The sequence below is a fragment of the Suncus etruscus genome, chromosome 5 (genome assembly GCF_024139225.1).
Source record: "Suncus etruscus isolate mSunEtr1 chromosome 5, mSunEtr1.pri.cur, whole genome shotgun sequence".
Taxonomy (NCBI): domain Eukaryota; kingdom Metazoa; phylum Chordata; class Mammalia; order Eulipotyphla; family Soricidae; genus Suncus; species Suncus etruscus.
In genome coordinates, this window is record NC_064852.1 from 109551956 (window position 1) to 109575900 (window position 23945).

Here is a 23945-nt window from a genome sequence, read left to right on the forward strand (position 1 = left end):
ACTGGCCTGTCGCGGCTGTGCCAGAGCAGGGTACTGCTGTCAGGTGGGTGTCAGCTCCAGCTTCTGCCTGTCACATGTGACTGGATGTGCTGCAGTGTACTCTGCTACTGGCCTGTGCTGGGGACCCCCAGAACAGCAGGGTGGCTGGACCAAGGATGCTGTGGGGCCTTGTGCTCAGTTGGGGAAGGAAGCGGCAGTGTCTGTCCATGCTACAGTGTGAGGGGGGCCAGGGCTGTGGGGCAGGTGTGATTGCACTTGTTTGGGCATGCAGAAGGCAGAGCTGAGCCCCTGTGAGACACCAAATAGGACAGCTTGGCCAGAGAGATGGGGAGGGTGAGGATACCTGCTTCAGGGCTGAACCTTCCCTCCCTGGCTAGGGGCAGGCAGGCTCTGAGGGGTCTGGGTGGCGGGTCTGGGCCATGCGCCTGAGCGTCCATCCTTCTCAGGAGACCGATGGAACTCCTACTGCTTGTCGTCCTTGGCTGCTCAGAGCATCTGCAGCTCCAGGCTGCACTGGACCCCAGACCTTGCCACCACTGAGACCACAGCCCCCACGGGCTCCTTCGGAAGCACCTCCTGCTGCTCCCTGCTGAGGCGCTTGTCCCTGGGGGGGGCGGCCCCCCTGCTCCCGGCCCCTGTGTGCAACCCCAACAAGGCCGTCTTCATTGTGGATGCCAAGACCACAGAGGTATGATCTGGGCCTGCCCTTGCCTCACAGGCGAACCCAAGCGGGACTCAGGACACGAAGGCTCAAGTGCGATGGGAGGACGTAGCTAGCACCTTCCCTACAGATTACGACCTTGCCCAGATAACCCATGGAATGGAGAGTCTAGGCTCTCTGTGGGTTTCAGTCTGAGGCACAGAGTCCCAGGGAGGAGCAAATATGCCCACAGCGATGTCCTGTAGCCGCTCTCTCTCTTGAAGTCTGGTGGCAGCACTAGCTCTGCTATGCCAGGGAGGGCATGCATCTGGCCCTAAAGAGAGTGGCTGTCCCACGGTACAGGAGTGGGGGTGGGCTCTGGGTCATAGGGTCGCTGCCTGGGCAGGGCCTTCGCTGCCCTCAGATCCTGGCACCACTGATGGAACTTTTGTGCTCTCAGATCCTGGTAGCTAATGACCGTGCTTGCCGTCTCCTGGGGTCCAGCAGCCTTGGCCTGATTGGCCAGCAGCTTAAGCACTTTTTCTTGGAGCCCAACTGCGAGGTGGTGCGGGCCCTCAGTGAGGAGCACATGGAATCTGACGGCAATGCGGCTGTGGCACTTGGCACCATGGTGAGTTGTCCTGAGCAGGGCCCTTGGCCCCCAGTGGTGCCAGCACTGCCTTGAGGGGTGGCCTGGGCCCCCCATACAGACCTGCAGACGCTACCTCAGGTCGAGTTTGTACCCTCCGTGATGTCCTGTCTGTCCTGCCACCTGAGGGCAGTATCTGGACCTGCGATAGCTGTCCCTGAATCCTGGGAGTCCATGGCAGTGTGAGGTTGCTGGATTGAAGCAAATTCCTTGGGGGCACACCCTCAGCACAGGTTCTGATGAGCCCTTATGTGTGTCCTCTCTCATTCATGCTGAGAGTGAGGCCAAGATGTCCCCTGGGAGGGTTGCATGGGGGAAGTTCTGCTACGTGTTTGAAGGCATCTGGTTAGCCCTCGTGCCTCTAGGTGGACGTGGTGAGCCAAGGTGGCGAGAAGGTGCCCGTGTCAGTGTGGATGAAGCGGCTAAGGCAGGAGGCTCGGAGGCTGCGCTGTGTTGTGATGCTGGAGCCTGTGGAGCGGCTGTCGGCCTGGGTGGCTTTCCAGAGTGATGTGAGCATGGGTAGTGCTCCCCTCATGCCCTGCTGTGCTTCCTTCGCCCCCCCCGTTGTGCTCCCTTCTCCCCCTGCCGTGCTCCCCTCTCACCCCACTGTTTCCCCCTTGCTCCCCTCCTGCCCTGCTGTGCTCCCCTCACACCCTGCTGTGCTCCCCGTATTCCCCTCCTCTCCCTGTGCTCCCCATCTCCTCCTTTTCCCTTCTCCCATGCTGTCTTCCTACCCCTCTCCCAGCCATGGCAGAGGGCGCCCACTGCTGCCCACCTGCCTGCTGGGAACTGTGCTGCTAACACTGTGGCAGTTTATGTCTGCCTTGCCTGTGCTGTTCTGTCTGGACATGAACCCTGTGCCTCAGGCTTAGCATGCAGGGGACAGAGGGGTGTGTTCCTACAGCCCTGCTCTTGGGAGGTGTATGAAGCCCCCCAAGTCTGCAGCCCTTCCCCCTCCCCAGGGTACCATCACGGCCTGTGATAATGTCTTTGCCCGGCTGCATGGATACGCCAGCATGGATGAGGTACTTGGGCAGTGCCTGACTGACCTCATCCCCTCCATACAGCTGCCGCCACCTGGTGCTCCCATCCCGCAGGTAAGTGCCCAGGTGGAGCCAGCCCTGCTGGGGACGCTTGTGCCCAGGGGGTAGTGCTCAGGCCCATCTCATCACCTGAGATCCCCTCTCTCACCAACCAAGCCCCCATCTCATCTCACTCCTGAGCCCCATCTCTGTCTCAGAACCTGAAGATCCAGAGGTCCGTGGGGCGGGCCAAGGATGGCAGCACTTTCCCGCTGAGTTTGAAGCTGAAGCTGGACCCCGAGAGCGGCCTGATGGCATCTGTCTGGGTCTTCTGTACCATTAGTGGCCTCATCACCCTCCTGCCTGATGGCACCATTTACGGCATCAACCACAACTTTGCGCTTATGCTCTTCGGCTATGGGAAGAGTGACCTACTGGGCAAGGTGTGTCTGCATGGGGCCAGGTTGGGGCTCGTCTTGGGCGTCATGGGACCCAGCTCGAAAGCCAGCTCTGACCCTGCAGAGGCTTTGTGGACCTTGATCTGGCACTGGCACTGGGATGGGCTCTGGGGACACTCACACACCTGTCCAGCCCTTGGGCCGTGCATGGGTATGACTTGGGTAGGGATTTCCAGCAAGGACTCAGGCAGCCTCACCAGGGGGTGTGGGCCCAGTGCCCCTTTAGCCTGTTTAGGGTAGGGGCTCCCAAGCTATGGTACCCTGTGGTCCTTGTAGGCAGCACTCAGCCTGACTGCAGAGCTGTCCCTGCAGGGCTCAGGGCTCGGGCCTAGTGACAATCGGACCCAGCAAGGCCGGAGACACAATGGTGCCGGGCTGCTTGCCAGGCTCATGCCCCAGCCCTTTGTGCAGCTTTAGAGTGAGTGACCTGGTCCCCACAGGCCACCATTCACCGCCTTCAGCTTCACACATAACGCAGATATGCAAGCCGTTGCCTGCAGGATTCTTGTGGGGCCGTACTGGGCGCTTGTCTTGATGTATGGAGCCAGGGGCAGGGGTGAAGCTCAGGGATGCTATGGTGGCTAGCTCAAGTATTCTCTTGTTCCTGCTACCACCTTGTTTTGTTTTGATTTTGGACCACATGTGGAAATGCTCATGGGTTACTTTTGGTTCTGCACCCAGAGATCACTTCTGGTGGGGTTCAGGAATCATATGGGAGGCCGGGCATTGAATCCCAGTTGGCTATGCACAAAAGAAGCGCACTACCCATTGTGCTATCTCTTCACGTCCTGACCCTTTACCTTCCTGATGAGGAAAAGAAAATTCATGAATTCAGGCTGAGGAAAATAATCATGAATTCAGGCCTTGGCTGGCGCCCAACATGTGCCAGGGCTCTAGGGGTCAGGATGAGAGGTGCGGCTCTGAAGGGTGGCTGTGCCTTCTAGAACATGACTTTCCTGATTCCTGAAGGAGGGGTTGTGTCTTCTAGAACATTACTTTCCTGATTCCTGGCTTCTATCACCATATGGACATCACCTGTGACAGCTCTTGGGCCCCACAGGAGCCTTCCAGCAGCCTGCAACTTGGCAGGCAGAATGGGCCTGGGCCCGAAGCAGACCTTAAGTACGGCTGGAACCTGAAGGGCAAGGCTGAGGGTGAGACCAGCTATCTTCTCCCAGGCCTGTGTCCTTGGGGCTTTCCAGCTTCACCTGATTCGCAACACTTTCCATTTGTCTTCTCAATTCCTGCCCCACATGCTTCTTCATGTCCCCACAACCCTTAAACACCCCTCCCCACAATCCACATGATTCCTCATGGTACCCTGTTCCCTCTCAGCCCCATGCACCAGTGCCTCCCCAAAAGGGAAGTGTGGGCAGGCAGATGACAGGCAGGAGGTGGGTAACAGTCATGTCAGTGTGGACAGACAGGTGGCAGCAACAGGTGAGTGACAGTGTGGCAATGCAGGCTGGCGGCTGAGAGGCAGCAGGTGGGTGACAGTCAATGGCAGTGACAGTGCCTCCTGTACAGCTCGCTGATCTTTGCTGCTGCTGTGCCTCCATTTTCTGGAGGTGGGCTGGGTGGATCCCGGGGCACAGTCTGCAGGCACCACTAAGCTGAGGAGGTTTCAGAGTCATCCTGAAGCTGGAACTTGCATCTGCTCTGTCCCTGCTGCTTCCTTTTTTCCCTGGAGACAAAGAGGTACCCTGAGGACTGAGCTCAGCCGGCGATGGTGACGATTGGTGCTGGCAGGTCAGGGGTCCTGGAGGTGGGCTCAGAAGCCAGTGCCTGAGGCGACATTCTCTTGTGCTCTTGCTGCTAGATGTGGGCGATGAGCAGGTAGACATGCCGGCAGGTGCTGCCTGGCTGCTGAGCCCAGAGGACCACCCTGGGGCCTGGGGCCTGGAGTCGCCCTCATCTCTGCTTACTCACAGGTGAGTGTCGGCTGCGCCTCTGTCCTGGAAGCTTCCCCTCATGTCAAGGGCTACCCTCTCTGATCCAACCACGTGGTTGGTGCCAACCTGGCCATGTGAGACTCTGGGTGCCCCAAGACTGCTCCATGGGAGACATTGTGTGTCTGAAGTTCCTCTGCCTCCTCGCTGTGCGACTAAGCCTAGTAGTAGCTCCCACTTTCCTGGTCTGGGTTATGTGTGTGTCCTTTTCTGGGGGTTCTAGGTCGTTCTAGTGGTGCTTGGGGTTAGTTGTATCTTCGTCCCCGGGGCTTGTTCCTGGTAGTGTCCCAGTAACTGGGTGCTCTAGTCTCCAGAGAGCAACAGCTCATGCTGCCCAAGACTAAGAGATATGTGTGCCTAAGACACACAGATATGTGTGTAGACCGAGGCTGGCCATCCAGCACCTCAGTGCCTAGGGTCAGTACACAGCTTCCTGTGATGACATGCCACCACTTTTGCCACTGACTTACCTGGTACTTCCTTGCTCCACTTTTGGTGGCTCGATCACCAAAACTGGAGGTGGCATGTCTCTGTTGGTATTCAGCAAGGATCAGATTGGTAGTCTGTCCCAGAAGCTCTGTTTGTGGAACTCTATTCCTGTGAAATTCTGTCCATGGAACTGTTCTCTATAGAATGCTTCCTTGTGAACTGTGTCCTGGAAGCTCTCTCTGTTGAACTCTATCCCCTGAGACTCCATCTCCCCAGCTCTATCCCCTGAAACTCTGTCCCATTGAGCTCTTTCTTGTTGGAGCTCCATCCTACATGACTCTTTTAAGTTTGTCTGGTTTACATCTATTTTTTGGAGCTTCTCTGTCCCCTTGGAGGCCAATTTTGAGATTGGGAGGTGCATCAGTGAAACTGTGAAGTTCAGAGGGGACTTGGTGCACTGGCACCATCCCCCAATGCCACTTCCTAGGCGCTGCATATTTGGTGCCACTGTTTGCCCCCATGAGGCCCCTGAGCTGTTCCCTGAAGCCAATGGTTTCTATGCCCAGTTGCCCACTTGGCCTTGACCAAATCTTCTAACAGCCGCCCTCTCTCCCCTCTCTTGGGACCCTCAGGAGACAGACTGCACCAGGCCAGGCATCCTCCGTGCTTCATTGTGTGTCAGAGTGGGTCTCTTTATAGAAGACATGAGACTTGATGCTTTGATTCCTCACCTGCTCACAGACCTAGTGTTTCTGTCTGGAGTGTGGCCTTTGGTTCTGTGGGCATCTCTGCTGAGAGGCCTGCCTGAACTCTTCCTCTGACACTTCCATAATGTTGTCTTCCTTCTAATGTTGTCCCTATTTCAATCAACAGTGTCTTAGGAGGGAGCCTTGCAGACCAGGCAGAAGCTCCGCCATCAACTAAGAACCAGAGAAACATTCCAGAAGGGAGCTTGCCAGCCCAGAGTCGACAGTTATTGTCCAAAGACCAGCAGAACCTTTCAGAAAGGAATCTGTCAACCCAGAGTGAAGGGTCATTGTCCAAGGACCAACAGAACCTTCCAGAAGGGACCCTGGCAGTCCAGAGTGAAGCATTATTGTCTGAGGACCAGCAGAATCTTACAGAAGGAAGCCTGACAGTCCAGAGTGAAGAGTCATTGTCCAAGGACCCTCAGAACCTTTCAGAAGGGATCCTGGCAGTCCATACTGAAGGGTCATTGTCCAATGACCAGCAGGACCTTTCAGAAGGGATCCTGGCAGTCCATACTGAAGGGTCATTGTCCAGTGATCAGCAGAACCTTCCAGGAGGGATTCTGACAGCCCATAGTGAATGGTCATTGTCCAAGGACCAGCAGAGCCTTCCAGAAGGGACCCTGATAACCCAGAGTGAAGCATCATTGTCTAAGGACTCACAAAACCTTCTAGAAGGGAACCTGACAGCTCAGAATGAAGAGTCATTGTCCAAGGACCAACAGAACCTTTCAGAAGGGAGCCCAGCAGCCCATGGGGGACAGTCATTACCTGTAAAGCAACAGGACAGTGTCTTGAGTGGGAGCGGGCCAGATGTTGTGGACACGGAGCCACTTGCTTCCTGTGACCCACAGGAGACCCCCCTGCTTGGTGGTGTAGGGGCTTCGTGCCAGGATGCTGGACGTCAGGAGCTGGACGGCAGCCATGGCCACAGTTCCCACCACTGGGCCCAGTCAGCAGAGCCTGAACACCAGGCTGCAGAGCAGTGGGCAGGGCCTGGCAGCCCCTGCAGGCCCTGGGTAGAGCGGGACGAGCTGAGGACTTACCTGATGAAGGAGAGCCTGTCTGGCCAGCAGCTTCCCCCTAATGGGCGCTCAGGCTGGGCAGCCTGGCCGCTGTGTGACCCGGGGGGTGCAGAGCAAAGGTGCTGGCGTGTGGGCAGCTCCTCGGCCTGCTATGCTCTGGCCACGGACCTGCCTGGGAAGCCTGAGACCTCTGACAGCCCCCAGTCCCGGCACCTCTCAAAGCTGCCATTGGGTGAGTGGGCGGCCAGTACCTCCTCCCGGCTGCATGCGAGGACCCCCTTACCCCCACTGCAAGCCAGCATGGTGCCTGAGCCCAGTGAGCGTGAGATGCTGCTGCTGACCGGTGCCTGCTTCCACCTGCCGGAGAATCTGGCACCTGGTGCCCATCTCAACACGTCTCCCTTCAAGGAGCCTTTGCTGAACATTCAGGTCACCTCCACGCCGGTGAGAGAGGACAGCTTGCCCACTACCAGGGATGCCACCCAAGTGCCTGAGATCCTGGAGGGCATTTTCTTGGACAGCTGCTACCACCGCGATGGCTCAGAGCTGAGTGCGTACCTGGGGCAGGCAGGCAGGCACAGGGACAGATGCTGAGCTGGACAGGGCATGGGGGGGCAGAGCAGGAAGAGGGGTATGTGTGTGTCTGTGTCTGCATATGTGTGTGCCTGCATGTGTATGTGTGTGCGCACACGCATGTGTTTATGTTCACATGTACCTATGTGCAGGGCTCTGGGTGGGATCGGAGCACAGTGAGCTCAGTGGCCTATCCCTGTGTGTCTGTGGGAAACCCACATAGCGCCCCCTGCAGGCTGGGGTTGGTGCGGGTGGTTTGGAGAGTGTCAGTTTCATCTCATCCGCCCAGGACCACCCTGCTTCCTAGGCTCTTCTGTGTGTGTGGTGCTTGGGCTCTGCTCTGCGCTTCAGTCTGCTCTCAGCGCCTGGCTCTCCTGGGTAGGGCCCCACTACAGTGGGCAGACTGGAAGTATCTGGGGAAGGCTCAGAGCCACCATGTCTGGGAGCAAAGGGTGTTCCTTCAAGGTTGGGAGGGTACCTCTATGACCCTGAGCTCCCAGCCCCACCTGCACCTGTTTCAGCTGCCAGGACAAGGGACCTGCCAGGCCTCCTTTGGAGCCTGACACACAATTTCTTGATGCCAGACCTTCCCCCTGCAGCTGTGCCCTCCCTACACCTGGTGCCCCTCCCTCTCCTTGCAGCTGTGCCCCCCACCTGGTGCCCCTCTCTCCCCCTGCAGCTGTGCCCTCCCCTGCAGCAGCAAGGCCCTCAGGCTACCTGTTCCCCCAGGTGTGCAGGTGGAAGTACGGCGGGTGGAGCTCTGCGACACTGCCACGCTCTTCTGCTGCTGGCTGGTGAAGGGCCTGCTGCAGGGGCACCTCCGCTCGGCCACCCACACCCGCCAGCCTGGCTCCTCCCACCACGAGGATGAGCCGCCTGGGGCCAGCCTGGGCGAGGTGGGTTCTCGTCCTTGGGCCTGGGAAGAGCAGGTCTTTGTCCATGCAGTCGGCTCTGCGGGCTGAGCTCTGGGGGCTCTGTGGGTGCAGAGGTGAGGGTGCAGAGGCAGGGCTCATGGCCCCCCTGGCTGGCCTCTGGTCTTCCATTGCCCTCATAGGTGCTGAGGACCTCTCTGTGGTGTGAAGAGCCCCTCAAGGCTGCGGAGCTGGAGGGCCCAGCGGCCTGGGAGGGACCCTATGCCCACAAGTACAGCACCCTGAGCCCACTGGGCAGCGGCGCTTTTGGCTTCGTGTGGACCGCGGTCGACCGGACAGAGACCAGGGAGGTATGTTCTGGGTATGGCTCTGCCTGTCACCATGGTACCAGTTTGGCTGCCCGACCTGTCCTCTTCCAGACACACTTGCCACCCGGGCATCTCCTCTTCTCTTCATCTGTCCAGCAGGCACTTTGTGCTTGGGGTGGCTTCCCAGTTAGGGGCCGCTGTCTCCATTGGTGCCAGGGTCCGGGCTGGTCCCTGTCTGACTTTGCACAGGACAGGCCTTTCTGACCCTCAGGTTCAACGTCGGTTGGCTGGCTGGGTCCTCACAGTTTGGTTTTGGGGCGCTCTCCATGCAGTGGCTTCTCTAGGAGAGGGGAGAGTCTAAGCCTGCCCAGAGCGCTGCCCACCTAACCTCCCGACGGCTGCCTCCTCCTCCCTTGCTAGAACCCAAAGGAACCATCAGTTGGTTTTGCTCATCAGGCACTGGCCTGCATGTGGATGCTGCCACTAGATAAGGCATTGGCACCGCTGCTGGGCTTTTGTGTGAGAGTCTCATTTGAGTCAGTCCTCAGGTCATCTTGCAGATCAACCCCGTGCATCTTGTTGGTGAAAGGGTCTTCTCCCCTCAGCACCAGCATGTGCACTGCTCTTTCACAGAACAGACATTGGCTGTCTCAGTTCACTAAGTGGTAATTTGCTTTAATACTCAGTGCTTCCTTAGAGGGTCTGTGCTTTTTTTCACTGGAGTCCTGGCTAGACAATCCTCCCTCCCTTCCCTCCTTTTCCCTTCCTCTTCCCTTCCTCCCTCTTCCCTTCCTTCTTTCCTTCATTCCTCCTTTCTCTCCTTTCCCTCCCTTTCCTTTCATCTTCCTTTCCTTTTTTGTTCCCTATTTATGTGCAAGCAAATTCTCTACTGTAGTGGAAGCCTCATGCCCTGATTCCTTAGGATTGGGGAATACAGGTCTGGAAGCAACAGCGACACAGCAGTTAATTCACACAAGGTTGAAGAGACTAAAACAGGTTCAGGAAAATTCCACCACATGCTTTCTGCTAGGTGGCAAATGATACCAGCAGGCAGATAGGCCAGCTGTGGAACCAAAACAGCAAGCAGCTTCTCCCCATGACCCAAGGTCTTTATTGGATAGAGAAGGACCACCTCCTTGGGTGGACAACAGGTAGGTGTAGAGCACCAATCCAGAAGTACTTCCAGTCCATGAGTGACAAGCACAAGTAAAGAAGAATTATCCTGAATAGAGTGAAAAATTGGTTACTCCAACACTCTTACCACTGAGCCACATCCCTGGTTATTACTTTTCCTAAGGTTGGACATTTAAAAAATTTTGGTTTTTTTGGACCACACTCACGAGCACAGATACTCAGGGGTTACTCCTGGCTTTGTACTCAGGAATCACTCCTGGAAGGCTCCGGAGACCTTATGGGATGCTGGGATTGAACCTAGGTGGGCCACAAGCAAGGCAAATACCCTACCTGCTGTATTATTGCATTGGCCCCAAATACATCATTTTGTTTGTTTGTGTTTGGTTTTGGGCCACACCCAGTGGCGCTCAGTGGTTACTCATGGCTCTTTGCTCAGAAATCACTCCTGGCAGGCCAGGGGACCATATGGGATGCCGGGAATCGAAACTAGGTTCATCCTGATTTGGCCACGTGCAAGGTAAACACTCTACTGCTGTGCTATTGCGTCAGCGTCCTTTTAAAAGATCTTCTCTTTGTATTTGAAGTTCTAAATGCATTCTCTGCATGCCATAAAATCTGTTTTTATTTTACTTTTTTTTTTTTTGGCCATACCTGACAGTACTCAAGGCATACTCTTGGCTTTCGGCTCAGGGATCACTCCTGGTGGGCACAGGGGAGCATATGCCATGATGGTGACTGAACTTGGATCAGCTATGTCAGGAAACTTCCACCACAAGCTTTCTGCTAGGTGGCAAATGATACCAGCAAGCAGATAGGCCTTAATCCCTCTACTATTCCAAGCTCCTTGTTTCACTTTGTTGTTGTTGTTTTTATTTGCACCCAGTGGTGCTAAGGGCTTACTCCAGGCTTTGCACTCAGAGATCACTCCTGGCAGGCTCTGGCGACCCATGGGATGCTGGGTGGGGATCGAACTTGTGTGTAAGGCAAGTGCCCTCCCCACTGTATTGTTGCTCTGGCTCCTCCTTGTTTCACTTTTTCAATGTTTCCCAACTTTACCTCTGTATTATTAAGAACTATGATGCTTCATTTCCAAGGATGGGGCTGTTCAGAGATGTTTGTGTTTTCAGTTTAGTGATTTTATGAGAAAACGTGGTTTAAAAAAAAAAGACTTGGGGGCCCGGAGAGATAGCACAGCGGCGTTTGCCTTGCAAGCAGCCAATCCAGGACGTGGTTGGTTCGAATCCCGGTGTCCCATATGGTCCCCCATGCCTGCCAGGAGCTATTTCTGAGCAGATAGCCAGGAGTAACCTCTGAGCACCGCCGGGTGTGGCCCAAAAACCAAAAAAAAAAAAAAAAAAAAAAAAAAAAAAAAAAAGACTTGGGACTGGAGAGATAGCACAGCGGTAAGGCATTTGCCTTGCATGCAGAAGGACAGTGGTTCACATCCTGGCATCTCATATGGTCCCCTGAGCCTGCGGGGGCAATTTCTGAGCTTAGAGCCAGGAATAACTCCTGAGTGCTGCCGGGTGTGACCCCAAAATCAAAAAACAAAAGACTTTAAAAGAATAAAGAATAGGTTTTGGGGAGTGGGGGGGTGGGGAGAAAGAATAAATAATAGAACGTAACTTTTATTTTGGGGCATTTGGATCACTGCTATTGCTCTCAGGGGTTATTCCTGACTGCACTCAGAAATCACTCCTGGGGAACAGCGATGGCACAGTGGTAAGGCATTTGCATTGCACGCGGCTGACCCAGGATGGACTACGGTTTGATCCCCCGGCGTCCCATATGGTCCCCTAAGCCAGGAGCGATTTCTGCATGCATAGGCAGGAGTAACCTCTGAGCGTCATTGGGTGTGGTCCAAAAAACGAAAAGGAAAAAAAAAGAAATCACTCCTGGCTTAGGGAACCATATGGGGTGCTGGGAATTGAACCCAGATTGGCTTCGTGCAAGGCAAATGCCCTAACACTGTGCTATCACTCTCCCCCCGCCCCCCATTGTAACTTTTTAAGGTAGAAGGGTTTTTTGGTTTTTGGTTTTTGTTTGTTCGGTTTTTGGGTTACACCCAGCAACGCTCAGGGGTTACTCCTGGCTCTATGCTCAGAAATCGCTCCTGGCAGGCTCAGGGGATCATATGGGATGCCAGGGTTCCAACCACCACCACTGTCATTCTGCATGCAAGGCAAATGCCTTACCTTCATGCTATCTTTCCAGCCCCAACCTGATTGTTCTTTGGAATGTTTAAATTATTGATGTTTCATAAAATGACTGATAATTTTTTTTTTTCCATCCCTGGTGATGCGCAGGGACTAATTCTGGCTCTGCACTCAGGAGTCACTCCTGGTGGTGCTTGGGGGACTATATGGGATTACAGGGATTGAACCTGAGTTGGCTGTCTGCAAGCAAGCACCTTATCTGCTGTGCTCTCACTCTGACCCCAGGGCCATGAGTCTTTTTATTCCTCTAAGGACACACTGACAGGTGTGGTGACTTTGCAGTAAGTTCTCATGGAGATGAGCTGCATCTTTCATCACATGATGTCTGCAGCTCAGTCATCCCGCTAGGTCTCCAGGTCTGACAGTGCCCATGCTCCTGATTCCTGGTCTGTGCATGCATGCTCCTGTTCCCTTGTTTATGCACATGTGCTTGTGGGGCACACCTGGATTTGAGCTTTCTAATTTCTGGAGCTGGAGGCATTGAAGGCAGAGTTTCTGTCAGTGTCTCTGCAGCGCTGGTGGAGTACTTGTCAGTCCTGCAGCTCAGCCATCCTTGTAGGTAGTGGTGAAGTTCATCAAGAAGGAGAAGGTGTTGGAGGACTGCTGGGTTGAAGACCCCATACTCGGGAGAGTCACCTTGGAGATTGCCATTCTGTCCAGGGTTCAGCACCCCAACATCATCCAGGTGGGAGTCTGAGTAGTATGCATGTGCAGGCTACAGGTGAGTTCCCGGAGGGTGTGCAGCAGAGCGACCTAGGCTTTCATTCCAGATGCTGGATGTCTTCGAAAACCAGAGCTTCTTCCAGCTGGTGATGGAGAAACATGGCTCCGGCCTTGACCTCTTTGCCTTCATTGACCGGCACCCCAACCTGGATGAACCCTTAGCAAGTTACATCTTCCGACAGGTGAGAGAGGCCGCATCAGCTCCTAGCCAGCACTGCACATCTGGAGCGTGAGCCTTGTCCTGAGAAAGGGGCCCGAGGTTGTGAGGTGCTGTGAGGGGCATGCTGGCTCTAGGGACTCAAAGAAAGGGGTTCCAGAAAGGGGTTCCAGGCTGTGCTGGGTGGGCCCTTCCCAACATGGCTACTCTTGGGTACCTTCAGGTGGTGGCGGCCGTGAGCTACTTGCGCTCGAAGAACATCCTGCACCGTGACATCAAGGATGAGAACATTGTCATCGCAGAGGATTTTACCATCAAGCTCATTGACTTTGGCTCAGCAGCCTATCTGGAGAAGGGCAAACTCTTTTATACCTTCTGTGGGACCATCGAGTACTGTGCTCCCGAGGTGCTCATGGGAAACCCGTATGTAGTGCGCATGTGGCCCTCACTGGGCTTGGTGGGGCAGGGTAGGTCGCTTGGGGCCTTGGTCACTGGGTCCAGGGAAAAGATGGCGTCTGCAGAGGAAGTGGCTGGCCTGCAAGTAAAACTAGGTCAAAGGTGTTTGGCCTGGGCATGCATCTCGACCTCACCTTTGAAATCCTAGGTGTCAGCAAGGATCTACCTAGGTAGAGATCAGTCTGGTAGGGGCAAGACCTGGAGGTCCCCATAGTAGTAAAAGGAAGGAAAGTGGTTCAGGGAAGGAGCAAGCATTGGTCCCAGTTAGTTCCTGGTGCTGTACAGCACCCCTCAGGTACTGCTGGGGGTAAGCCCTAAAGTGGCAGTAGAACCTGAGCCCCCAAATCACACAGAGCTTCCTCTGTTTTCTGGGAGTCAGTACAGAGGCTGCAGGGGCTCTGTCCCCTGCCGGCACTGCCTGCCTTAGAGAGGCTCTCAGACCTGGATGGACCTGGATAAGAGCATTCTGCTGGCCCAGCTCTCTTGGGGCCCCGCTGTCTTATGCTTTGCCTCACATGGGATGTGCCAGGCTGGTGGGTGGTTCCAGGTTGCTTCAGGGCGCTTCTCCAAGCCCCTGCCTTCTCCACGCTCGCCCAGACCCCAGTGGTCAGGAATGGGGCTGTGATGAGATCCTGGGAGGATCATGTCACCTGCTCCTCTGGCTCTGTCTGGCCCACTCAGCTGTTTTCTGTCACAATGTCCCCAGCCCTGGGATCTGGACAGCAGGTGACATGGGCCTCTCACACTGGGCCACCTCACTAGCAGGCTGCTTGGGCCTGCTGTATGAGGCCTGGGCAGGGGCCGCAATGAATGAGGCACTGATATCACTGGCCTCTGAGACTGCGTCTCCCATGGTTCCAAAGTCATTGAGTACAGGACTCCACTCCAAACCTGCTTCCCCACATGGCCTATTCCCCTATCTCCCCTTCATGTGGCCATCCCCCAACATCTCACAGCTCTGAACCTGTCCGAGGCTCCCACCTCTTACGCCCTGTACTGCTCTGTCTGTTCTGTCTGTTCTGTCTCTGTCCTCAGAGACACCCTGCACCCCGCAGTGTGTTCTACCTTTTTTTGTTTGTTTGTTTTTTGGGTCATGCCCGACAGCGCTTAGGGGTCACTTCTGGCTCTATGCTCAGAAATCGCTTCTGCAAAAGAAGAGAAAGGAAGGAGGAGGAGGGAGGGAGGTGGAGGGAGGAGGAGGGAGGAGGGGGGAGGAGGAGGGAGGAGGAAGAGGGAGGAGGGGGGAGGAAGAGGGAGGAGGAGGAGGGAGGAGGGAGGAGGGGGGGAGGAAGAGGAGTAGGAGGGAGGAGCGAGGAGGAGGAAGAAAAAAGAAATTGCTCCTGGCAGGCTCAGGGGACCATGGAGGATGCCGGGATTCGAACCAATGACCTTCTGCATGGAAGGCAAATGCCTTACCTCCATGCTATCTCTCCGGCCCATGTTCTACCTTTTTGAACTGGCCCCTCCCCCCATGCCAAGTGCCTGCTGTATCCCATCATTGCTGTGACCCTGTCCTTGTCTCTGGGTGCTGGGCTTGTCTATTCTCTGGTTCTGGGTGCTGGGTTTGTCTATTCTCTGGTTCTACAGTGTGACCGACATGATGGGATTGGTTATACTAGAGAGATGGTGTCACTGGCTCACTTGTGACCCCCCCACCCTCGACAGTTACAGGGGACCCGAACTGGAGATGTGGTCACTGGGTGTCACACTGTACACATTGGTGTTTGAGGAGAACCCTTTCTGTGAGCTGGAGGAGACTGTGGAGGCAGTGCTGAACCCCCCGTATGTGGTGTCAGAAGGTGAGGCCCTCAGTGGAGCAGAGAAAATTATGTGTGGAGCATTGGGGACTTTGGTTTGCTGGGGTCCCTTTGGCTCACAAGCCACAGTCTGTTTTGGGGCCACACTTAGTGGTGTGCAGGGGATACTAATGGCTCTGCACTCAGGAAGAGCTGGCAGGAGCAGGGGACCATTTGGGGTGCCAGGGATCGAACCTGGGTCGGCTGCATGCAAGGTAAATGCCCTCCTGGCTGTGCTATCACTCCTGTCCTTCCAAGCCCCAGTCTTATCCAGAGCTTGCCTGGAAATCTGGGCTTCTGGCACATTGGCAGCAGCCATGTCCCCAAGAGCTAGGCTGGGGTACAGGAGAGGATTTGCTGATCTGGAGGATCCCCCAAGGGACTGGCATGCCTGACAGGCAGCACAGTTGGTGGAGGCAAAGCCGACAGGGCATGATCCAGATGGTCCCTGGCCTCAGGTATGGGGCTGCTAGCTCTGGCTCGGACACAAGGTCTGGACCAGGATCCCAGGATCTTTAGCCCTGATCACTGTCCAGTACCAGGCATGCTCCCAGAGGGTTTGGAAAGTGTGGTGGTGCTACTGGGGGACCTACCTGGGACGAGACCCTAACCCAAGCCCCAGAGTGGCGTCTGATCCAGGCTGGTGTCTGTGTCTTCAGAACTCATGAATGTGGTGTCAGGCCTACTGCAGCCACAACCTGAGCAGCGCACCACTCTGGAGAAGCTGCAGGATGACCCCTGGATCACGCAGCCCGTGAACCTCGCTGACTACACCTGGGATGAGGTGTGTCGCCAGCACAAGCCAGGTGCGTGCACTGCATGCAAGGGTGTGGGGGAGGGCACCAGAGCTTTTGGCTCTGAAACACAGCAGGGCCTCACATGGTCCTCAAGTTCACACTTGCTTGTGGCTGTGAGGAGGTGAGAGGCAGCCCAGAAGGGCCTAGAGTGGCTGGTACAGTTGGCTGCCCCGGTAGCTTGTAACAAAACTCTGCCCTTAGGAAGTGGTGTGCTTTCCCCTGCTGGCCCGGACACCAAGAGCAGAAACTCCAGCGAAGCTGTTCAGTCTCCAGAGCCACGCTCAGCCCCCAGCCCACACTGAATTCCACTTCTGCTACTCCTCCACTACTTGGAAACACCTGCATTCCAGCCAAGGGGTGCACCTGGGCCCTCAGCTTGGCTTTTGGGCTGATGGTCATGGCCAGGGCAAGTGTCTGGTGTCCTGTGCTCTTATAGTGGCAGGCTTGTACTTCAGCACCTAGTGGACTGGTCGGGTGCTCCACGCACCCCAGGACAGCATTTTTTTTTTCTCAGTCTTCCCAGATTAAAGGACTCTGTTAACTGCTTCCTGTTGCCAAATTAGTCTCTCATGGCTGGGAATGCCTCTTGGTGTTTGCTTGGAGCCTCACTCTGGAGAAGGGTTCAGATTGTCAGGCCAGGGGTCTGTTGCAAGGACCAGTGCTCTAAAGCCAGTCTAGGACTGGAGGTGACACTTCCTGGTGTGGTGACTTAGGAGCAGGACCAAGTTAGAAGTTTGCAGAAATGACCTTCCCAGGGAAAGCCTGTCTTGTCAGGGACACACTAGGCCTGGGAGCTTTAGTCTCTCCTCTTGATAACCTGTATCTCTGGGTCTCTAACATCTCTGAGCACCACCAAACAACCTCTTTCCCCAAAAACAATTTTAATTTTTTTTTTGTTTGGTTTTTGGGTCACCCCCGGCAGCGCTAAGGGGTTACTCCTGGTTCTACGCTCAGAAACAGCTTCTGGCAGGCTCAGGGGACCATATGGGATGCTGGGATACGAACCACCGTCCTTTTGCATGCAAGGCAAACGCCCTATCTCCATGCTATCTCTCCGGCTCCCAATTTTAAATATTTTAAACAAGGAAAATATTTCAAGGCCAGAGAGATAGCACAGGATGTGGAATAACCGGGTTCAATTCTACTCAGGATATGGTTGTTATTCAGTGGTCTGAAATACCTTTGGATGGAAGCATCCTTTAGATTGATGCCTTAGACTACCTGATCTCCACCCTAGGGTGTGGTCTGGTGCTTGCTAATAAAGACCCCGATCTCAGGGAAAAACCATTTGCGGTTTTTGTCCACCATGTGGGAATTTCTGAATCTATTTTTTTTGGGGGGGGTCACAGTGCTCAGGGGTTACTCCCGGCTCTACGCCCAGAAATTACTCCTGGCAGGCTCGGGGGACATATGCCGGGATTTGAACCACCGTCCTGCATGCAAGGCAAACACCTTACCGCTGTGCTATCGCTCCGAGCCTTCCCCCCCCCCCCCCCCCGGCGGAATCTATCTTATCCCCTTAACCATGTGTAAATTATTTCCTGCGTCAGTGTTTGCTTCTAAACCCATGTTTCTCCAGTGCCCTGGATTTGGGGCATGAGGCTTCCACTTCACAGGGGAAGGGTGCTTGCACAAGGCAGAACAGGTTCCGTTCCTGGCATGGCATATGGTCCTATAACACTTCCAGATCTGACCCCTGAGCACTGTGGAGTATGCCCTCCAAAAGAGGAAAAGTCCGAGACATTTTCCCATACAGTGCAAGCACAAGTCGGGTATTTCCAGGTAGTGTGCGGCAAGGAAAGCCACGCTCCCTGACTTGCTTCCTGTTATCTGACTCTGCATCTATCTTGGATGCGAGGTGGAAGACTTTGAAGATGCTAAAGCTGAGAAAGAATTCTTGGTTTCCTTCTGGTTCATTAAAGATGAAAGATGTCACTTTTGGGGATGCCTGGGTCCAGCTGCTATTTTCAGGGGCAGGAGACTGCGTGGAGGGCACAGAACCCATGGGTCCTGGGGCTCTAGTCACACAGTAATGGGTGGGATATGCGTTTCTCCAAGGAGTTGGATGGATCACAGACTACTTTCAGGGGTTGCATGAAGTAGATCTCCCAAGGATTAGGTGGGATCCGTTTCAGGAACGGGTGCTATAGACCTCTCCAGACTAGGTGGCCCGGACTGGACGGACCACTTGCACGGATCTGAGAATTCATCCGCTCATTCGGTTGAAGCGAGGTCTTTGGGGCTGGATTGAGGGGTGCTGGGCACCCAGAGCCGAGGGGCCCCTTCGCGCTATCCTGGGCACGGCTGGAAGTGACGAGGGTGTCGCTGTGCGGGGTGCGGTCCTTCAAGGGCCGGGAAGGGGCTGTCCCGTGACCACCCGGCCAGAGCGAGAGCACAGCGGGGAGGACGCTGGTCTTAGGGGCGCCCGGCCCGGTTCGAGCCCTGGTGCCCACGTGGCTCGCCGAGCCCGCAGGGATCATGCTAGGGCCCACCCTTCAAAACGACAAGGTGGAACCTGGGCGGCGCCCCCGTGTGGCGTCGTTGTCCGGTCCTGATTCCCTCAGGCCTCGGCCCGGGGCCAAGCGTCGCCCCGTTCTTCGGGAGCCCCTCCTGGCCTGGACAAGGCTGGCGAACTGGAGCTGAGAGAAGGGGGAGAAGGGCGGGCCGGGGGCGGGGCAGCTTGGGCCGCGGTGCACGCCGGGAGGAGAGCCAGAGGGCAGCGGAAGTGCCTCTCGGGGAAGGCTGACTTCCGGCGGCGCGCGTGCGCGTACGCGATGGCGGCGCTCGGTCGGCAGGTGAGCGGCGCGGCCGCTTTCCGCGGCTTGTCGGCCCTGCGGCCTCGAATACGAGGCTCGCGGGCACCAGGTGCCGCCAGCTGTGGGCGGGGGCGGTGTGCGTGGAGCCTTGATCGTTCCAGACCCGCGAGGCGCGTTGCGTCTCCCCCTCCTGAGGTTCCCTAAACCCGCCCCCCAAGGAGGCGTTTGTGTTTGCGAGAAATGGTGATAGTGCTCTTAAAAGGACGCGCTTCTCCGTGCTCGCAGCGAACCCTGGAGCGGAGGGTTCTAGGCAGGTGTTTGCTGAACCCGCACGTCCGTGCTCCTAGACCGCGCCGTGCAGATGCGAGCTGCCTTTTCTGGTATCTTTGCAGTTCTACTGGCCTTGTAAATGGTTTCTGAGAACGGGTGAGCTGGACGCCGGAGCGATCGTGCAGCTTGGAGTGTTTTTGCCTTTCACAGGGCCCGTATGGTCTTCCAGCACCACCAGGAGTAACCAACCCCTGCCCCTGCGCATTGTGGGTGTGCCCCCCCCCAAAAAAAAACAAAACAAAAAACAAGACCAGAAAGAAAAGAAAAAGGAAGATGGTCAAACTGGGGCTGGCCCAGTGATTAAAGCGCTAGCCTTGCAAGCGTGCTTCTGCAAGTTCTGAGGCTATATGTGCACTGACCAGAAATCCCCACAGCTTTGCTGGTGATCCTGGTCCCAACTGCAGTAGCCACGCGGCCAGCAGATGTGTCTGAACACTGCACCACAGGTTGTCGCTTCAGCCAGCAGCCCCAGACAGAATACACCATGGTAGGGCTATGGCCCATTGCAAGCTCTGAGTTGGTTGTGAGCACTGTAACCTGAGCACCACCCAGGTCATTCTATCAACAGGCAAAGGATTGGGAAGGGAAAGCAACAAAACTGTTCAGTCTTTGGGACCTATACACACAAGTTCCTGGCTGTGATTGGGGCCTACCACATCCTGTACTGAGGACTTTATTTCTTTTTTTTTTGGTTTTTGAGTCACACCTGGCAGCTCTCAGGGGTTACTTCTAGCTCTATAGTTCAGAAATCGCTCCTGGCAGGCTCAGGGGGACCCATATGGGATGCCGGGATTTGAACCACCGTCCTGCATGCAAGGCAAACACACCTTACCTCCATGCTGTCTCTTCGGCCCTTTGTACTGAGGACTTTCTGTCTTGTGTCTCACAGGTCTCTGGTTGGTGCCGCCGACTTCCCTTTCACCCGGCCTGTATTGCTAGGCTTGCTCCTCTTGGAGAACAAAAAAGGACTGTTGCTGCTGCTACCTTTCGTAAACTGACCACCTCCCCCAGTGGAGGGAGACTGGAGTTTCCTTGTGCTGAACCCACAATGCCTGCTCGGGAGCCAGAGCGAAGGGTGAAAGTCAGTCTTGAGCACCATCTTGAAAAGCTCAGGGCCTCTGTGGGCTCTGAGTCCATGGAGCTGGAGAGGTTCACCCAGGCCCTCCAGGACATGGGTTTCAGTGAGGGCCACATAAGGGACCTGCTCAGTATTGGACCAGGTGTCCAACTTCAGAAGTTGCTGGATGTCATTTCAGAATTAGTTCTTTTGGGCGTGAATCCGGATCCTGTGTGTGAAGCCTTGAAGTCAAGTTCTCAGTTGCTGAAGCTGCCCGTCACGAGCATGAGGAAGCGCTGTAGTCAGCTGCGCAGGCTGGGGTTGGGAGAAGGTACCAGAAAGTCCAGCTTTCAGGGGAGCCAGACCTCGGGAAGATTAGCCTCACAGAGGGGTCAGGGAGGGCTTCTGAGGTAAAGTCTTGGAGGTGATCTGTGGGCTTGGTAACGCCACCCAACTTGCTGACCTGGAGCTCTGGTATGTAGAAGGATCTAGGCTCAGTCGAGGAAGCTGATGTGTGACCTTTCAGAGTGAACTGTACGCTTTGTGTGATTTGTAGCTGGTGCCTTCTATTCCCTTGTTAAGATTTGGGATCTAGGGCCCGGAGAGATAGCACAGAGGTGTTTGCCTTGCAAGCAGCCGATCCAGGACCAAAGGTGTTTGGTTCGAATCCCGGTGTCCCATATGGTCCCCTGTGCCTGCCAGGAGCTATTTCTGAGCAGACAGCCAGGAATAACCCCTGAGCACCGCCGGGTGTGGCCCAAAAACCAAAAAAAAAAAAAAAAAAAAAAAAGATTTGGGATCTAGCGTATTGTCTGCCCATATCCCCTCCAGCCATTATCAAGTTCACAGCTTCAGGTTCTGAATTTTCATGGACTCTCTGTGGGCCATTCGGAGTGGCTGTGGGGCCTGTTAGTTTGCACAACTCCCTTCCTGCTCTTGTTCTTGGCTCTTACTGGAGTGATGCAGTGGGGAAGAAAAGATTTGGGGACAGCAGGAACTGTCTAGTCAAGCCCCAGCATGGGAAAAGTTTTCTCATCTTTTGACTCCAGGTGACCCTGCTAAGATTATTTTTTAATTTTGGGCCCACATGGAGATGCTCAGGGATTATTCTTAACTATCCTTACTCCTGGCAGCCCAGGGGATCATATCGGATGCCAGGGATCGAACCCAGGTTGGCTATTGTTCAAGGCAAACATCCTCCCTTCGCCCCACCCCTCTTGAGATTAGGGGAGGAAATGTAGGTGCAGAGATGGAGCCTTTCAGCTGGGAGGGCAAGAGAAAGAAATACTCGGGAGGGGAGCTGGAGGATCTGAGGAATGTGGGGATATGTGGGAAGCTGGTATGCATGCCCATATTTCTGTGCTACTGAGGGAGAGTGGGTCTGAGATACACACATGTTCTGTGGGAGACGGGCCTTCATCCAGTACTGACAGATCTGGGTTTCTGCACGTGTTTGCAGGAAAAATGAAGAGGGTGCTCCACTGCTGCCCCGACATCTTCACCATGCCTTCGCAAGACCTTGAGACCATCTTGGAGGTGCTCAGGGAGAGGTGCCTTTTCACTGGGCAGCAGGTGACCGAGATCCTGCACAGGTGCCCCTATGTACTGCAAGAGGACCCCGATGATCTGGAGTACAAGTTCCAGGTCAGAATTCAGGGAGCTAGTTGGAGCTTATCTCTGTGTTAGGCTCTGGGTTTGGTCCCTGGCACTGCATGGCCCCTGAACATGGCCAAGGTCACCTAGATGGCCCACAGCCCCCATGAGTTTGACCCTAGGGTTCCCAGTTGCCACATGTTGTTGGACCTAGTGATACCAAGTCTAGCTCGAGTGCTTGGTCCAACAACATGTGGCAACTGGGGACCCTAGAAAGAAAAGAAAAAAAGATTATAGTGACACAGAAAATCCTTAGATGTCTTCTGTAATTTTTGTTTTTGGATCACACCTGGCAGCACTCAGGGGTTACTCCTGGCTTTGTGCTCAGAAATGACTCGTGGCAGGCTTGGGGGACCATATGGGATACCAGGAATCAAACCCAGGTCTGTCCTGGGTTGGCTGCATGCAAGGCAAATGCCCTACCACTGTGCTAACTCTCTGGCCTTTGGCCTTTGTTCATGATTGAGTTGAGTTTCTTTTTTTTTTTTTTTTTTTTTTTGGTTTTTGGGCCACACCCGTTTGACGCTCAGGGGTTACTCCTGGCTATGTGCTCAGAAATCGCCCCTGGCTTGGGGGGACCATATGGGACGCCGGGGGATCGAACCGCGGTCCGTTCCTTGGTAGAGCTTACAAGGCAGACACCTTATCTCTAGCGCCACCTTCCCGGCCCCTGAGTTTCTTTTTTTATTTTTGGTTTTTGGTTTTTGGGTCACACCCAGAGGTGCTCAGGGTTTACTCTTGGCTCTATGCTCAGAAATCACTCCTGGCAAGCTTGGGGGGCCATATGGGATGCCGGGATTTGAACAACCATCCTTCTACATGCAAGGCAAACACCCTACCTCCATCCTACCTCTCTGGCCCTATGATTGAGTTTCTGTCATAGGATCTATACCACCCTTCATCTTTTTTTTTGGCATGTTCGGGGAACCATATGAGATGCTGGTATTCGAACCACCATCCTGCATGCAAGGAAATGCCTTACCTCCATGCTATCTCTCCGGCCCCACACCCTTCATCTTCTGTGATTTTGTTTGTTTGTTTGTTTGTTTTTAGGTCACACCCAGCAGAGCTCAGGGGTTACTCCTGGCTCTACACTCAGAAATCGCTCCTGGCAGGCTCGGGGGACCGTATGGGATGCTGGGATTCAAACCACTGCATGCATGGCAAACACCCTACCTCCATGTATCTCTCTGGCCCCATCTTCTGTAACTTTTACTCATTCTTTCTGTATTGTCCTTTTCTCAGTCTGAAGGAAAGTAGCAATTAATTAATGTCCCTTTCCTGTTCCTTTATTTTCTGAAGCATTTTTCTCAACATGAAGTTAGAAGTGCTTTGACAGGGCTGGAGGGATAGTACAGGGGTTAAGGCACTTGACTTGACTTGGTTTGATCCTCAGCACTACAGATAGTTTCCCAAGCCCCACCAAGAGCGATCCCTGATAACAGAGTCAGGAATAACTCCTGCGCACTGCTGAGTGGTCACAAACCAAAGAAAATGAGAAAGGCTCACATAGTCATGAGCCTACTCAGCTGTCACATGTCAGTACCGTGCTTCTCAGGCAGGTATCTGAAAACTGTGGGCAGTGAGAACTGGGTTTGACCGGGGTGGGCATGGGGCAGTGCAGGGCAGTTTGGTGCACATGTGCTTTCTGACACTGTCCATTGTCTCTAGTATGCCTACTTTAGGATGGGGGTGTCTCACTTGGATATAGTGAGGTCTGACTTCCTGCAGTACTCCATTACCAAGATCAAGCAGAGACACATGTTCCTCGAACGCCTAGGACGCTACCAGACCCCCGATAAGAAGGGACAGACACAGATTTCCAACCCTTTAATCAGGAACATTCTCAGAGTTTCCGAAGCAGAATTTCTGTCCAGGACAGCCTGTTCTTCAGCTGAGGAGTTCAGTGTGTTTAAGAAGCTCTTGGCTCAGGAGGAGGAGGAGGAGTCTGAGAGTTGCATATCCAAGGACAGAAGTGACCATTTGGAGGAGGAGGAAGAAGAACAGGAAGAGGAAGAGGGACAGTGATGGAAGAGCTGGAATGAAGAGAGCCTGGAGCTATCAAAGAATACTTTTATTTCCTCACAGTTCTAGGGAACTTTTTTTGGATCTCTTCAGGTTAGTTTTCATTCTGAAACTGGTATTTTGGTGAACAGATAATGACAGATTGGTGGGAAGCAGTTTGGTACTGGGCCA

At 54.6% G+C, this 23945-nt stretch overlaps 2 protein-coding genes across 2 annotated transcripts in view; both read left to right on the top strand.

The window, feature by feature from the left end:
• Positions 1-16357, top strand: part of PASK (PAS domain containing serine/threonine kinase) — a 16590-nt gene extending 233 nt beyond the window's left edge. Inside the window, exons 1-18 of the mRNA XM_049772889.1 lie at positions 1-43; positions 447-688; positions 1101-1271; positions 1655-1798; positions 2252-2386; positions 2530-2754; positions 3758-3923; positions 4105-4209; positions 4589-4700; positions 6021-7475; positions 8174-8390; positions 8549-8716; positions 12584-12709; positions 12795-12929; positions 13128-13327; positions 15026-15159; positions 15816-15962; positions 16155-16357. The exon at positions 1-43 is cut by the window's left edge and continues 233 nt beyond it. Of these exons, the coding sequence (XP_049628846.1) occupies positions 1-43; positions 447-688; positions 1101-1271; positions 1655-1798; positions 2252-2386; positions 2530-2754; positions 3758-3923; positions 4105-4209; positions 4589-4700; positions 6021-7475; positions 8174-8390; positions 8549-8716; positions 12584-12709; positions 12795-12929; positions 13128-13327; positions 15026-15159; positions 15816-15962; positions 16155-16255 (4026 nt within the window). The 3' untranslated portion in view covers positions 16256-16357. The remainder of the gene's footprint in view (positions 44-446; positions 689-1100; positions 1272-1654; positions 1799-2251; positions 2387-2529; positions 2755-3757; positions 3924-4104; positions 4210-4588; positions 4701-6020; positions 7476-8173; positions 8391-8548; positions 8717-12583; positions 12710-12794; positions 12930-13127; positions 13328-15025; positions 15160-15815; positions 15963-16154) is intronic.
• Positions 16358-18431: 2074 nt separating this feature from the next.
• MTERF4 (mitochondrial transcription termination factor 4) lies at positions 18432-23931 on the top strand. The gene is made up of 5 exons (XM_049772891.1): positions 18432-18461; positions 18518-18748; positions 19929-20427; positions 21556-21740; positions 23421-23931. The coding sequence occupies exons 1-5, from the start codon at positions 18432-18434 to the stop codon at positions 23775-23777; spliced, it is 1302 nt and encodes a 433-aa protein (XP_049628848.1). The 3' UTR covers positions 23778-23931.
• Positions 23932-23945: the final 14 nt, after the last annotated feature.

What these genes read in the sequence shown, in the direction of transcription:
- MTERF4 (XM_049772891.1), top strand. Translation starts at nt 18,432, where the DNA reads ATGCTAGGGCCCACCCTTCAAAACGACAAG. An exon ending in TGGCGGCGCTCGGTCGGCAG is followed by an intron (nt 18,749 to 19,928) that starts GTGAGCGGCGCG and finishes TGTGTCTCACAG; the next exon opens with GTCTCTGGTTGGTGCCGCCG. An exon ending in CAGGCTGGGGTTGGGAGAAG is followed by an intron (nt 20,428 to 21,555) that starts GTACCAGAAAGT and finishes ACGTGTTTGCAG; the next exon opens with GAAAAATGAAGAGGGTGCTC.